The 14,937-nt window shown below is 40.0% G+C and overlaps 1 protein-coding gene across 12 annotated transcripts in view; it reads left to right on the top strand.

The window, feature by feature from the left end:
- The first annotated feature begins 44 nt into the window (after positions 1-44).
- The window catches only part of WDR76 (WD repeat domain 76), a 56,626-nt gene continuing 41,733 nt past the window's right edge, over positions 45-14,937 (top strand). The window contains exons 1-6 of one of the 12 annotated variants that reach the window (XM_044933410.2): positions 48-194; positions 1,872-1,973; positions 2,189-2,283; positions 3,093-3,503; positions 13,472-13,564; positions 14,611-14,666. In XM_044933410.2, coding sequence (XP_044789345.2) covers positions 2,227-2,283; positions 3,093-3,503; positions 13,472-13,564; positions 14,611-14,666 — 617 coding nt within the window. In that variant the 5' untranslated portion in view covers positions 48-194; positions 1,872-1,973; positions 2,189-2,226. The other 11 variants (XM_044933408.2, XM_044933414.2, XM_044933412.2 and 8 more) reach the window with 11 other exon arrangements.

Here is a 14,937-nt window from a genome sequence, read left to right as displayed (position 1 = left end):
GTGGGATTGTGGAGGACTTCTAGACGCCTACGACTAGAAGGTGGAGTCTGTTACTGCGCATGTTCGTAGGCTGCCCTGGCATTGTCAGTCTCGCAGTGTTTGTACGCGTCGTCCCGGCGGAAGTGGGTTCCACTGGGATTTGCTGTTAAGATCCTGCGACGAGGGAAGTCTCAAGTTAAGGTTTTGTTCGTTAGGTTGGTCTAAACCCGAGTATTACAGGGTAGTGATGAATAATGAAACTCAGGAGATAATGAACTGCAGTTTGTAAAGACTGTCAAATTTGAAAGCTCAGAGTTTAATTGGAATAGAAATCCCGTTAACAGCACTTGATTAGCTCAGTTGATGAGGCTGAGCGGATTGTGGTAAGGTATTTTTTGGTCACTTGAGGGCAAGTGGTGGTAATTTAGGCCAGTGGCAAGAAAAAAAAATCCCCCAAGAGGCTTAGAATAATGTCTGAAATCCGAACACTATTAAGCGTTCCAGTTCTGTCCATTTCTGGAGACTGCCTATTATAACATATTCCTGGCTGGAATGTTTGTATATGAGTCCGTAAGTAATTATTAAGCACTTGTGTTTACATCACTTAGATCTCTCTAAGGAATATGGAATATTGTTAAAAGGCTCGTGTCCTCCAGGAACTTGAATTTTATTTAGTAAGCCTTAATGGGAGGCCTGCTAAGTCGCTTCAGTCGTGTCCGACTCTATGTGACCCCATAGACGGCAGCCCACCAGGCTCCCCCGTCCCTGGGATTCTCCAGGCAAGAACACTGGAGTGGCTTGCCATTCCCTCCTCCTATGGGTGAAAGTGAAAGTGAAGTCGCTCAGTCGTGTCTGACTCTTAGCGACTCCATGGATTGCAGCCCGCCAGGCTCCTCCATCTATGGGATTTTCCAGGCAAGAGTACTGGAGTAGGGTGCCATTGCCTTCTCCAATGGGAGACCTGGCATGCTGCAATTCATGGGGTTGCAAAGAGTCGGACACGACTGAGCGACTGAACTGAACTGAAAGGGTTTATAGAATAGGAACAAATAGACCCAATTTTCTGGGTGGATCGTGTTAAAAAAAACAGGCTAGTTGGTAGAACACATGCATTGTAGAAAAGGTATAACTTCTGTGTAGGGAGAGAAGGGACAGTGTGAGCAAAGTCTTGAAGTCCAGAAATATGGCATTATATCAGGCGCTGTGAAAAGTTTGATTTTATCAGTAATTTTTGAGTCTAGGAGTGAAAATTGCTGAAGTGAACTTTCCTGAAGGTACTGTTAGTAGCATTACTTCTCGAGTAGTTTCACCTGTTCTACAGTTGGGCCTCAGCTGGGAGAAGAAATAAAATTGGGCAAGTCTCAATCAAAGAACAGTGCACGACCAAGTTTTGAGCTACAAAGGACTGTAAAAGTAGCGTTGATAGAAATTTGTATCGTAAATTTATCAGCTCCAAACTATGCTATCCCGAGTGAGTAAATCTGACGGGAAGGCAATTCTTTCTGCTCTTGGCAACCCATAAAATAGAAAACCACAACAACAAAACAACTTTTAATATGGCAACGACTAAAATACAGTGTCCTAAAATCTTATTTATGGTGCTTTGTGATACAAAAGTTATTTAAGACTTTCCCCCTGTCCTTGGGCTTTGTAAGGTCATCACTAGAATCTTAGTTAACTGGTGGGTGAAGTTTAAACCACCTTATCAGCTCTTGGGGGGAAAAAAATCAAAATACTTCCCTTCCTAGGAAGAAGAGAATACGGTAGCCATAGGGCATAATTTTCTGGTGGGAGGATCACAAGGAATCATCGGGTCGAGGTAAAGCCTGCAGGTTGATTTCATTTCTTCTCTAGTTCATCTGGCCAACTAAATGCCCCTGAATCTTTTCCAGGCTCACATTGCTAGGCGAGGTGGTTTTTCTTTAGGAGAAGCGCAAGTGTTTTTCAAAGTAAGATACAGGCATCAGCAGCGTCAAAAACCACCGGGATCCAAGGTAAAAATGGCGATTCGGTCCCTTCGCTTCCCTAAAGAATTTGAGTTTGGGGTGAGGCTGGCAAGCTTGCGTACCTAGGCGAAAATGTAACGCCCCGTGCCCCTTTCCCCCTCCCGTCGGCTGGGATCAGCGCCCGCCTTCGCCGCCCGAGCCTCGCGGGCGCGGGGCTCTTCCTCGCCCCTCCCATCACCACTCTTCCCCGCCTCTCGCCGCAGTCTTGGCGGGAAGACGCCAGGGGCTACGCTGCGGAAAGATGTCTGGGTCCCGCGCGGAGGCTGAGCAGAAGGGGGACTCCAGACAGCGACTTCAGGTGAATGTTAGAAACGGCTTGTCCCTTTCGGGTGTGTTGCTGCCTCATTCTTCGTGAGGGATATGCCTGGCGTAGACCGGGGAGGACTTGCCAACCGGCACCTCCTCGCTGCAAAACTATTTCCTGCTCTTTGGGGCATCTCTCAGTGTAACGGGTTTTGGGTTTTTCCGGGTGTTGCTTCAACAGATAGGCAGGGATGCCTGTCCTGGTTTTCCTCTGTGGAAACTGGGCCCTTAGCCCCAAGGAAGATGCCTGTCAGTAACCCCAGAAATAGTGTCAGGCTGGGATCAGGAAGTCTGCGTTTGTTATTGCAGTCGTTTTGGTCAGTTCCCCACTCTTGGAACAATTCCAGTTACTCAGTTTCCTAATAACAAATTGCAGTCATTTTTATTATTGGTCTGGCGGACTCATGGGTCAGTGCCCAGTATAATAATTCTATTTAGGTTAATGAATTAGGTATCTAGATTTTGGAGGGGAAAAAAGTTTCCTTACAGGCTGTCAGCTGGGATTTATGCTGTTATTTTGAAATAGGAATTAGATTTATTTACACAAATCTCGGGGACTTCTCAGGTGGTGCTAGTGCTAAAGGACCTGCCTGAGAATGCGGGAGACCAGAAGAGAAGTGGGTTCAATCCCTGGGTTGGGAAGATAACCCTGGAGGAGGGCATGGCAACCCACTCCAGTGGTCTTGCCTGGAGAAACCCATGGATTGAGGAGCCTGGTGGGCTGTAGTCTATAGGGTTGTAAAGAGTAAGAAAAGGCTAAGGACCTGGAATTTTAATACTGTTTTCCTTTATTGACCTGAATAGGTGAATGAATATAAGGAAAACCAAAACATCGCTGATATATCCCTGAGACCGGTACAGACTACAGTTTTAGGAGTAACAGCTAAGGTGTGTCTTGTCCCCTTTTCACTCAGTAACTACAATACAGGCCAACTTAAGCGCCCCAAATCTCTATTAGATAAGAATTCTAACAGTGAAGTGACATGTAAGAAATCTAAGAAAGCTGAAATAAAGAGAAGTTGCAGAAGGATTTTAACTCCAAAGATGGAAGCCACATCTTCCAAGGAAGAATCCACTCTGCAAAAATCATCCTTGGATGTTCATGCTGAAAGCAACAAGTGGCAGTACAAGAGCCCTTCAGATACTGTGGTTCTCAGTCCTGATACAGAAAGCAGCCAGGAAGGAGACAGTGACGAAGACACCACACCAGGCCTGGTAAGGATCTAATTACCAGCTTATTCAAATTTTCATGTTTAAAAATTTGGAGCTTTGTTAAGCTATGGTTATCAAGGGCCTCTTTAGCTTAAACAGATTATTTTATCATCTAATTTATATTTAAGTGAAATTTTATTTTTTAAATGTACAACAGGTAATTTCCTTGGTTTTATTTGGCTCTTGTTTTTTTTCTCTTTTGGGGGGGCTCTTGGTTTTGATTTGTGAAGGAGAGGATTGACTTTGCTTCTCTTTCTTTCTCAGTTTGCTGCACTTATTTTTGAGCTTACTCCTACTTAAGGGCGTCTTGCTCGCCTTTGCATGTTTATGCATAGTATACCAGAAGAAGTTGACTTGTAAAGGACATATAGTACTTGAGTAACTCTTGATGTTAAGGTGGGAAAATCATCATTAATTGACTGCATTGATGTGCTGAATAATTCCCTTAATTACTTAAAGGAGACAAACGATGGAGTAGAGAAGATACATGAAAAACAATAATTCTGTTTGAAATGATAGTTCGAATCAGTTTAAGGAATTAAGCATCTAATTCTTTTGGCTCTTATTGCCTACCAGGAATGTTGTACTTCATTTAAAGTGACAAGTTTTATGACCCTGTCACATGGTAAGAAGTAGATGGAACTGGAACAGAAAATGATGGTAGGGAAAGGGAGATAGGATAATTGAGGAGGTGTTGTAATGAACTAGGACCTGTGGTGGCACAGTGTGGGTTAAGTCAGAAATGCATTGGACAGGGGCTTGGAAGTCTAGGTTTTAGGCATGGCCACTCCTAAGAAACCTTGTACCTTTAAGCAAGTCACTTCTGTGGTGAGAGAATTAGATAAGATTGATAGTTCTCAAACTTTAGCCTGTGTTAGAATTACCTGGGGGGCTTGTTAAAACCCTATTGCAGGGCTTCACCACCTGTTTCTGATTCAGAAGTTTTGAGTGAGGGTTGAATTTGAATGTCTAAAATAGTTTCCTAGCGACTGGTCCAGGACTGCACTTTGAGAGCCAGTGGACTGGATTGTCTCTTTTTGCCTCTTAGACTCTAAAATTCTGAGTATTTGAGGCTTAATATAAAGCAGATTTTGTTTTGATGTAAAATAAATAGGGCTTCTGCCTATGGCTCAGCGGTAGAGAATCTGCCTGCCAATGCAGGACACTCGGGTTCAATACCTGGGTTGGGAAGATCCCCTGGAGAAGGAAATGGCAATCCACTTCAGTATTCTTGCCTGGAAAATTCCTTGGACAGAGAAGCCTGGCGGGCTACAGTCCATGGGGTCTCAAAAGAGTCAGACACGGTTCAGCAACTAAACAACAACAACAAGTAGGGTCAGAAATTAGAACGTGAGATAGTGACTACTGGAGATAGTCAAACAGGTCATAGATGCTCAGCATACATTTTCTTACAACAGGCTGAAAGATCTCACATCTTTTTTAGAACATTTCATTCTTTTTTTCTCTTCCCTTTCATTAATTATCGTTTGGGGGTAAAAATTTATGGTACCATGGTTTAGGATCAGTATTTAGTTTATAAGCTTATTTCTTTCTAAATGAAGGATGGCTTTTGTCACATCAAAGACATATAATGATGTATAATGTCCCTCAGTTTGTGTTGTTAAGTCAGTAGGTTGTGTCTGACCCTTGGTGACCCCATGGACTGCAGCCTGTCAGCCTCTTCTGTCCATGGGATTTCCCAGGCAAGAATTACTGGGGTGGGTTGCCATTTCCTTTTCCAGGGGATCTTCCTGACCCAGGGATTGAACCCAAGTCTTCTGCTTTGGCAGTGGATTCTTTACCACTTAGCCACCTGGGAAGCCCTCAGTTTGGGTTTATCTGCTATTTTCTCATGATCAGATTAAGATTTTGCATTTTGGGGAAGGATACCACAGAAGTGAAGGTGCCCTCCTCAGTGTATCATATCAGAGTGTACATGATGTTGATATTTTACTGGTGATGTTGACCTTCATCACTGCTACAGTGGTGTCTGCCAGGATTTCCCAGTGTAAGCTTAGTATTTTTCCCTTGGTAATTACTGAATGCTTTGAGGAAGGTACTTTGAGACTATGTGAATATCCGGTTTCTGTCATCAAGCATATATTTATTTCTTTATTAAGACAGAATTCACATAACATATACTAAAGTGTATAATTCAGTGTTTTTTGTATATATACATGAAGCTGTATAGCCATCATCACTCTCCAATTTCATAAATTTTTATCACTCCAAAAAGAAACTGCATACCTGTCAGTAGTGATTATAAACCCTCCCCCTCCCTCTCTCAGCCTTGGAAAACCACTTACCTACTTTCTGTCTCTATATATTTGCCTATTCTGGACATTTCATATAAATGGAATTATACAGTATATGGCTTTTTTGGTCTGGCTTCTTACATTTAGCACGTTTTCAGGGTTCATTCATGTAGCATGTATTAGTACTTCATTTCCTTTCATGGCTAAATACTATTCCATTGTATGGACATACCACATTTTGTTTATGCATTCATCAGTTGATGGACATTTGAGTTGTTTTCACTTTTTTTTTTTTTTGCTGTTAAGAATAATGCTGCCATGAGCATTTACTTGTGAGATTTTATGTGATGTTTTCCATTCTCTTGGGTGCACACACACACCTTGGAGCGAAATAGGGTAACTGTGTTTAGGTTTTTGAGGCATTGTCAAATTGTTTTCCAAAGTGACTGCCCCATTTTTACATAACCAATAGCAATGTATATATTAAAAAAATCCAATCTCTGTATACCCTCAGCAATACTTATGTCTTTTGTAACATTTTTGAAATTTTTAATTGAAGTAAAATGCACAATGTAAAATTTAGCTCTTTGCCATTTTTAAGTGTACAATTCAGTAGTGTTATGTAAATGTATATAGTTGTAAAACCAGAACTCTTCATCTTGCAGAACTGAAACTATACTCATAAGGGTTTCCCAGGTGCCACTTGTGGTAAAGAACCTGCCTGCCAATGCAGGAGACGTAAGAAATGCAGGTTTGATCCCTGGGTTGGGAAGATCCCCTGGAGAAGAGCATGGCAACCCATTCCAGTATTCTTGCCTGGGGAATCCTCAGGGACAGAGGAGCCTGGTGGGCTACAGTCCATAATGTCTCAAAGAGTCGGACACGACTGAAGTGACTTAGCACATATGCCCATACCCATTAAAGAACTCCTCATTCTCCAGCTCTTCAGCCCCTAACCAGTCTACTTTCTGTCTCTATGGATTTGACTACTGTAGGTACCATGTATAAGTGGAAGCATACAATGTTTGTCTTTTTGTGACCGTTATTTCACTTAACGTAAAGTCCTTAACTATTTTGGTTATAGCCTTACTAGTGGATATGAAGTGGTATCTCATTGTGGTTTTGATTTGCATTTTTCTAATGACTAATGATGTTGAACATCTTTACATGTGCATACTTGCAATTTGTACTTTGGAGAAATGTCTATTTAAGTCATTTGCCTATTTAACAAATTAGGTTGTGCACATTTGAGTCAGTTCTAAAGAGGTGGATGAACCTAGAACCTATTATACAGAGTGAAGTAAGTCAGAAAGAGAAATACAAATATTGTATACTGATGCCTTGGAGAAGGCAATGGCACCCCACTCCAGTACTCTTGCCTGGAAAATCCCATGGACGGAGGAGCCTGGTAGGCTGCAGTCCATGTGGTCGCTAAGAGTCAGACGCGACTGAGCGACTTCACTTTCACTTTTCACTTTCATGCATTGGAGAAGGAAATGGCAACCCACTCCAGTGTTCTTGTATGGAGAATCCCAGGGACGGGGGAGCCTGGTGGGCTGCCGTCTATGGGGTCACACAGAGTCGGACACAACTGAAGCGACTTAGCATAGCATAGCATAGCATACTGATGCCTATATATGGAATCTAGCAAGTTGGCACTGATGAATTTATTTTCAGGCAGCAATGGAGGAACAGAGAAAACAGACCTATGGACGTTGGGGGAGAGGAGGAGGGAGAAGGTGAGATGTATGGAAAGAGCAACATGGAAATTTACAATACCATAAGTAAAAAAGATAGCCAATGGGAATTTGCTGTGCGACTCAGGGAAGGCAAACGGACTCTGTGACAGGCTGAAGGGTGGGATGGGAGGGAGGTTTAAGAGGGAGGGGACGTGGATGTACCCAAGGCTGATTATTGTTGATGTATGGCAGGAAACCACAAAATTCTGTAAAGCAGTTATCCTTCAATTAAAAAATTAAAAAGAATTAAGTTGTCCTTTTTTTTCTCTCTTTTTATTGTTAAATTGTAAGAGTTCTTTATATATTCTGGACATTGGATCTTTACTAGGTATATTATTTGCAAATATTTTCTCCCATTCTAGGACTTTGTTTTCACTTTCTTGACAGTGTCCTTTGTACAAATGTTTTGAATTTTAATTTAAATTAAAAAAATTTATTTTATTTTTGGCTGCTCTATGCGTTTTTGGTCTTCATTGCTGTGCGTGGGCTTTCTCTGGTTATGGCAAATGGGGACTACTCTTTGTTGTGTGTGGGCTTCTCATTGTGGTTTCTCTTGTGGGGCATCGGCTCTAGGCACACAGGCTTCAGTGGTTGTGACACTTGGCTCGGTAGTTGTGTTGCACAGATCTGGTTACTCCATGGCATGGGGGATCCTCTGGAACTAGGGATCGAACCCATGTCCCCTGTACTGGCAGACAGACTCCCAACCCCTGGACTACCAGGGAAGTCCTTAAATTTAATTGTTAAAAACGTTATCAGTAGTTTTGAGTCCAGTTTATTTTTTCTTTTGTTACTGATGCTTTGATGTCATATCTAAGAAACCATTGGCAAATCCAGGTTTATAGAGATTAACACGTCTATTTTCTGAGAGTTTTATAGTCTGGGTTTTAAATTTAAGTCTTTGATCCATTTTGAGTTAGTTTTTATATATCACATGAGATAAGGATCCAAATTCATACTTTTGCATGTGGATATACATTTGTCCTAGAGCAATTTGTTGTCAAAACTCGTCTTTCCCACTGAATGGTCTGGATTTCCTTAATGAAAATAAATTAACCATAGGTGTATAGATTTATTTCTAGACTCAGATTTATTCAGTTGATCTATCTGCCTATCTGAATGCCAGTACCACACTCTTTTAAATACTGTTAATGTTGTTCTTTAGTCGCTAAGTCGTGTCCGACTCTTTGTGACCCCATGAACTGCAGCACACCAGGCTTCTCTGTCCAACACTTTCTCCCAGAGTTCGCTCAGACTCATGTCCATTGAGTCAGTGATGCCATCCAACTTCTCATCCTCTGTCACCCCCTTCTCCTCTTGCCCTCAATCTTTCCTAGCATCAGAGTCTTTTCCAGTGAGTCAGCTCTTTGCATCAGGTGGCCAAAGTACTGTAGCTTTGTACTAAGTTTTGAGATCAGGAAGTGTGAGTCTTGTAACTTGATTCTTTTCAAGATTGTTTGGCTATTATGGGTTCCTTTCATTTCCATATGAATTTTAGGATCAGCTTATCCATATTTGCAAAACTGACATTTAAAATTTTGACAAGAGATTGTACTGAATCTATAGATCAATTTGGGGAATACTGCCATTTTAAAAATAGTAAGTATTTCAGTCTATGAACATGAGCTGTCTTTCCACTTATTTAGATTTTCTTTAATTTCTTTCAGTGTTTTATAATTTTCTGTGCACAAGTCTTGCACTTCTTTGGTTAAATTTGTGTCAAAGTATATTCTTTTTTAAAAAGTTTTTCTATGTATTTGTGGCTGTACTGGGACTTTGTTGGCTGTGTATAGCTGTGGGCTTCTCATTGCAGTGGCTTGCTTTGTTGTGTCTTGAGGGCTTAGTTGCCCTGCAGCCTGTGGGATCTTCCTGCATGAGGGCTGGAACCCACGTCCCTTTGGCAGGCAGACACCCACACTGGACCACCAGGGAAGTCCCCAAAATATATTATTCTTTTTGATACTATTCTGGTATTTGTTTCTTAATTTCATTTTCTGATTGTTCATTGCTAATGTACAGAAACACAACTTATTTTTATATATTGATCTTGTATCTTACAACTTTGCTGAAATTGTTTACTCTCATTTTTTTGTGTGTGGATTCTTTTTAAGATTTTCTACAGATAAGATCATGTCATTGGCAGTAAAGATTGTTATATTTCTTCCTTTTCAATCTGGATGTCTTTTATTTCCTTTTTTGCCTAATTCCCCTGGCTAGAACTTCCAGTACAGTGTTGAATAGAAGTGGTGAGAGACATATTTATCTTGTTCCTGAGTTTAGGGGAAAAGCTTTCAGTCTCTCACTGTTAAGTATGATGTTAGCTGAGAAACGTATATTTCTTGAAATTTTTATTTCGAAGTGCTTAACAGATTCATAGGAATTTGCAAAAATAGTACAGAGTGGTTTTATTTACCCTTCACCCAGTTTTTCCCCAATGAGTACATCTTATTTTATTTTTGATCAATTAGTTAACTCTTTTGGCTGTGCCACACAGCTTGTCGCATCTTAGTTCCCTGGCCATGAATTGAACCAGAGCAGTGACAGTGCAGAGTCCTAACCACTAGGCAACCAGGAAATTTCCCCCAGTGAGCACATCTTAAATAACTACATTGCAGTATCAAAACCAGGAAATTCATACTGGTGCTAGGTGTGTGTCCCGTTCTCTATCTTTTTATCGCATGTGTAGATTCATGTAACCACCACCACAAAAGTGATACAGAACTGTTCCATCTTTGCAAAGATCTCCTTTAGACTACCCCTTTATAGTTAAGGCTATGGCCCTCCTTCCCACCAGCCTTAACCCCTGGCAACCACTGATTTGTTTTCCATCTCTACACTTCTGTCATTTGGAGAACATTATATATGTGTTCATACAGCTGGTAAATTTTTGGCATCAGCACATTTTTAATTCAAGTTATTTTTCTTTTGTTTTCTAAAGGTAGCGTTTTCCCTCTTATTTTATATATGCAGTAACTGCTCAAATGTCTCTGAAGATAAAACATTAATGGGATTAAAAACATTTCTATTTCCTATAATATATATTTACTTTGAGAACCCACTTTGATATTCTTTGCTTGGTCTTTGATGTTGCAAGTCCTGGAGGGGCAGATAATGGGTAGGAATAGTTTGAATGATGCATACCTCGAAAAAAGTCTTATTTTTCTTAATAAATTTTCTTATTTTTTCCTGTGGTAATTAGAATCATTTAAATTTTGTTCCTTTGATCTCCAAATGCAGCGTTTTAAGATAGATTCTTCGAAAGTCTGATGATGGTGGTAATGTTTTCCTCTGAGAGGCATTGTTCAAGGCAATGACAAAATAACCATTCACCTTTGCTGTCACTATTATGTGTGTGAGAAAAATCGTCATTTTGGTCAAATTGATACTTGTACATACCTGTTTAAGTCATAGTAAGTCATAATTCTGTGTGTGTATATATATTTGTTGTTGTTCGGTTGTTCATGTCCAACTCTTTGCAACCCCATGAACTGCAGCATGCTAGGATTCTCTGTCCTTAACTGTCTCCTGAAGTTTGCTCAGACTCATGTCCATTGAGTCAGTGATGCTATTTAACCATCTCATTCTCCTCTGCTTGCTTCTCCTGCCTTCAGTCTTTCCCAGAATCTGGGTCTTCTCCAGTGAGTCAGCTCTTTGCCTCAGGTGTCCAAAGAATTGGAGCTTCAGCATCAGTCCTTCCAGTGAATATTCAGAGTTGATTTCTTCCAGGATGGACTGGATTGATCTCCTTGCAGTCCAAAGGACTCTCAAGAGTCTTCTCCAGCATTGCAGTTTGAAAGCATCAAGTTTTCAGCGCTCAGCCTTCTTTATGGTCCTACTCTTACATCTGTACATGACTACTGGAAAAACCATAGCTTTTACTGTATGGACCTTTGTTGGCAAAGTGATGTCTCTGCTTTTTAATACGATGTCTAGGTTTGTCATAGCTTTCTTCCAAGGAGCAAGCGTCTTTTAATTTCATGGTTATAGTCACCATCCACAGTGATTTTAGAGCCCAAGAAAATAAAATCTGTCACTGTTTCCACTTTTTTCACCATCTGTTTGCCATGAAGTATTGGGACTGGATGCCATGATCTTAGTTTCACACAAAGGTAATTCCATATGTGGTGGTTGTTTAGTCGCGGTGTCATGTCCAACTCTTTGTGACCCCATGGACTGTAGCCCACCAGGCTCCTCTGTCCAGGGGATTTCCCAGGCAAGAATACTGGAGTGGGTTGCCGTTTCCTTCTCCAGGGCATCTTCCTGACCCAGGAATTGAACCCGCCTCTTCTGCATTGCAGGTGGATTCTTTACCACTGAACCAGTGGGGAAGACCCAATTCCATATGCACACACATGTATGTATACACAGAACCAAATCAAAACAGCCAGCAATTTTCTGTTACTTACCTATTTGTGATCACTGCTCAACAGACAAATTAGACTTTAGGCCATTTTAGCTTTTCTCCCCCACGTCGCCTATTGCCTTACTGTAGAAGATTAAGTTTACACATGTGCTGTCTCCTCCTCCTTCCTGTGTTTTACCTTCCGTATTACATATAGTCCAAGCTTTACCTCAGGTGTAAAATTTTTCTCAGTATAAATAGATGAATTCTAATGGCTTTATATATATTATATATGTGTGTGTGTATGTATGTATGTATGTATATAATTCATGAAATGTTTTCTGGGACCCTCCATCATTCAGGACCGTTTTCTCTTTCTTGGCCTTCTCTTTACTGTTTTTCTTTAAATTTCTTTTTTCTCTCTCCTGTGTTGGACTTCTGTAGCCTGGATCCTGTCTTTCTTTTTCTTGGTTTATTGTCTAATTTTGATGAAGTGCGGCTTATAGTAACTTCCTGAAAGCTGGTGTATGACAGATAGTTTTCTGCTGGTAAGTGCTCAGTCATGTCTGACTCTTTGCAACCCCATGGACTGTAGCCTGCCAGGCTTCTCTGTCCAGGGGATTTTTTCAGGTAAGAATACTGGAGTGGGTTGGCTTTTCCTTCTCCAGGTGATCTTCCCAGCCCAAGGATTGAACCTGGGTCTCTTGCATCTGCTGCATTGGTAGGTGGATTCTTCACCACTCACACCACCTGGGCAGCCCAACAGATTGTTTGCATGTCTGAAAAAGTCTTTATGCTTTACATTTGATTGTTGGCATTATTGGATTTAGAATTGTAAGTTGAAAATAATTTTTCCTTAACATTTTTAACATATTCTTCCTTTGTCTTCTAGCTTCCTGGATATTGTGAAGTTATCATTCTTGGTTCTTTGTGGTCTGTTTTTCCCTCTGCAAACTTTTGGGATCTTCTCTTTATTTCACTCATCTTCAGGTATTGAGAAATTTTGTGATGATATGCCTGGGCTTAAGTCTTGTTTTCATTCATTGTGTGGTATACACGTTGGGCCCTTTTAATCTGGAAACTCATTTCTTCTGTTTTGAGAAGCTTTCTTGTATTATTTCTCTAATGATTTTCTCTCCTCCATTTTCTCTGCTCCTTTCCCCGCCCTATAGTAACTATTAGTTGGATATTGGACCTCTAAGATTCTCTAGTTTAAAACTGTCTTTTCTGCTCATGTGATTCTCTTTTTTATTGAATTTCTTTAATCATCTCAGTAAATTTAAAAATTTCTGTTTTTGAGTTCTTTCTTGTTTTGCTTAATAAAAAGGTCAGTTTGTGAAAGGGCCAGTAAAAAGTAATGTGCTATTCAGCTGTCCTACTTGACTTCTGATATCAGATCACTTGTTATTTAATTGGGAAGCCGTGCATATATCCTGCAATTATCCCAAACCTAAACTCCTTCTCAGTATCCAGTGCAGCAAAGTTTATGTGCTGTTTGGTAATATAACATAAAATAACCATAGTAGATGCAATTTGAAGGAACATATACATGTGGAGAATGCAACAGCTAGTTTTGTGGGGTATTTTTGCTGTGGATTATGTAAATAATAGAATCTTTTTGGTGTGATTTTATAGGATGATTTTTCAGAATTGTCACCATATGAAAGAAAGAGACTGAAGAACATATCAGAAAATGCAAGCTTTTTTGCTTCTCTTCAGTTGTCTGAGGTTTGTTTGAAGTTTCTAATCTAAACTGAGATACTATTCCTCTTGCTAGTAGGTCCATAAAATACTCATTATCAGGTTTCGTAGTGTCAAATGAGGGAGGGTAAAATTAGCAAGATCTACACTTAATACAGTTTACCGTATTTTATTGATTCCAAGACTTTTTTTTTTAAACTGTTGTATTAAAGCTGTAATTGGAAGCTTCCCCTCACTCCTTTCTATCCCTGGTCAGGGAGCTAAGACCCCACACACCTCGAGGCACAGCCAAAATAAAGAATAGAGGAAAATATGGTTAGTATTGGAAGATTTAAGGGTTAATGGCCATAAGTATGCTAATGTTTTCTAATCATTATTACTAAAGGTATAATTTACATTGAAGGTCTTCACACTGCGGTCAAGCTTCTATGTGTGTGAGAAGAGCTGTCCAGGAGGGTGTGTGATGTTTCCCCCCAAAATACATTAAAACCCTTGGCTTTATTAAATAGTTTCTGGGCATACCAGATTCCTAAATATTCAGTGTGTATTTGCATCTTGAGGGGAGGGAGGGTGAGTTAATATAAGGCACTAAATTGCTGAGTCACTCACTAACAGTTGAAAATTCATCAGAAATGGAGACAAAAATATCTCTTATTTTGACTTTAGTTAACAGAAATTATTGATTTATGGAAGTATAACCTGTAACTTTTCTGGAAAACACCCACAAAGGGTTGCCTGAAGTATAAGTTAAACTTGGAAATGTGTAATAGTATATTTAGTAAATGTTTACTTGTGTCACCGTGTTAGTAGCCTGGTGCCAGGAATCAGAATGTCAGTCCTTTAGAGAGTATTATATACTTCTCTTTATTATCGATAGTGTATTTGCCTCATGTCTGCTGCCGAGAGCAGTTGTCAATCCCAAGGTTCTTTACTTCCTGTAGAGATCTTGGCTTAGTGTGCATATAGTAGCAGATACTCAAATGTTTTAGAAGGTAAGCTATGTAGTTACAGTATTATTATTTTTTTTAATAAGATAGTATTTTTACATGTGTTATGTTTTGTGTATTTTACAGTCAGCTGCAAGGCTCCGTGAAATGATAAAGAAGAGACAGCCTCCTGAATCCAAAAGGTGAAAGATTGGGTTTGCATTTCCTATACCATGATATATTGCTGAGTTGTTTTATAATTTGAAAAAATGGTTCTACATAGTACAATAAGTAGCAGATCAGAAACAGTAATTTGGTTTCATCGTTTATATCTCTGAGGGAATACTACCTTTTAATAACTCTAAAGTTCTCATCTTCATCAAAGGACTGTAGAGGAAATAAAATCTTGAGAACTGAATTTTATTTATATTTATTATCGCTGCTAATGGAGGGAAATCTTTTTTTTTAAATATT

This window comes from Bubalus bubalis, chromosome 20 (assembly GCF_019923935.1).
Source record: "Bubalus bubalis isolate 160015118507 breed Murrah chromosome 20, NDDB_SH_1, whole genome shotgun sequence".
In the NCBI taxonomy this organism is placed as follows: Eukaryota; Metazoa; Chordata; class Mammalia; order Artiodactyla; family Bovidae; genus Bubalus; species Bubalus bubalis.
The sequence above is the reverse complement of the archived record's forward strand: the minus strand, read 5'-3'. Positions and strand labels throughout refer to the sequence as shown.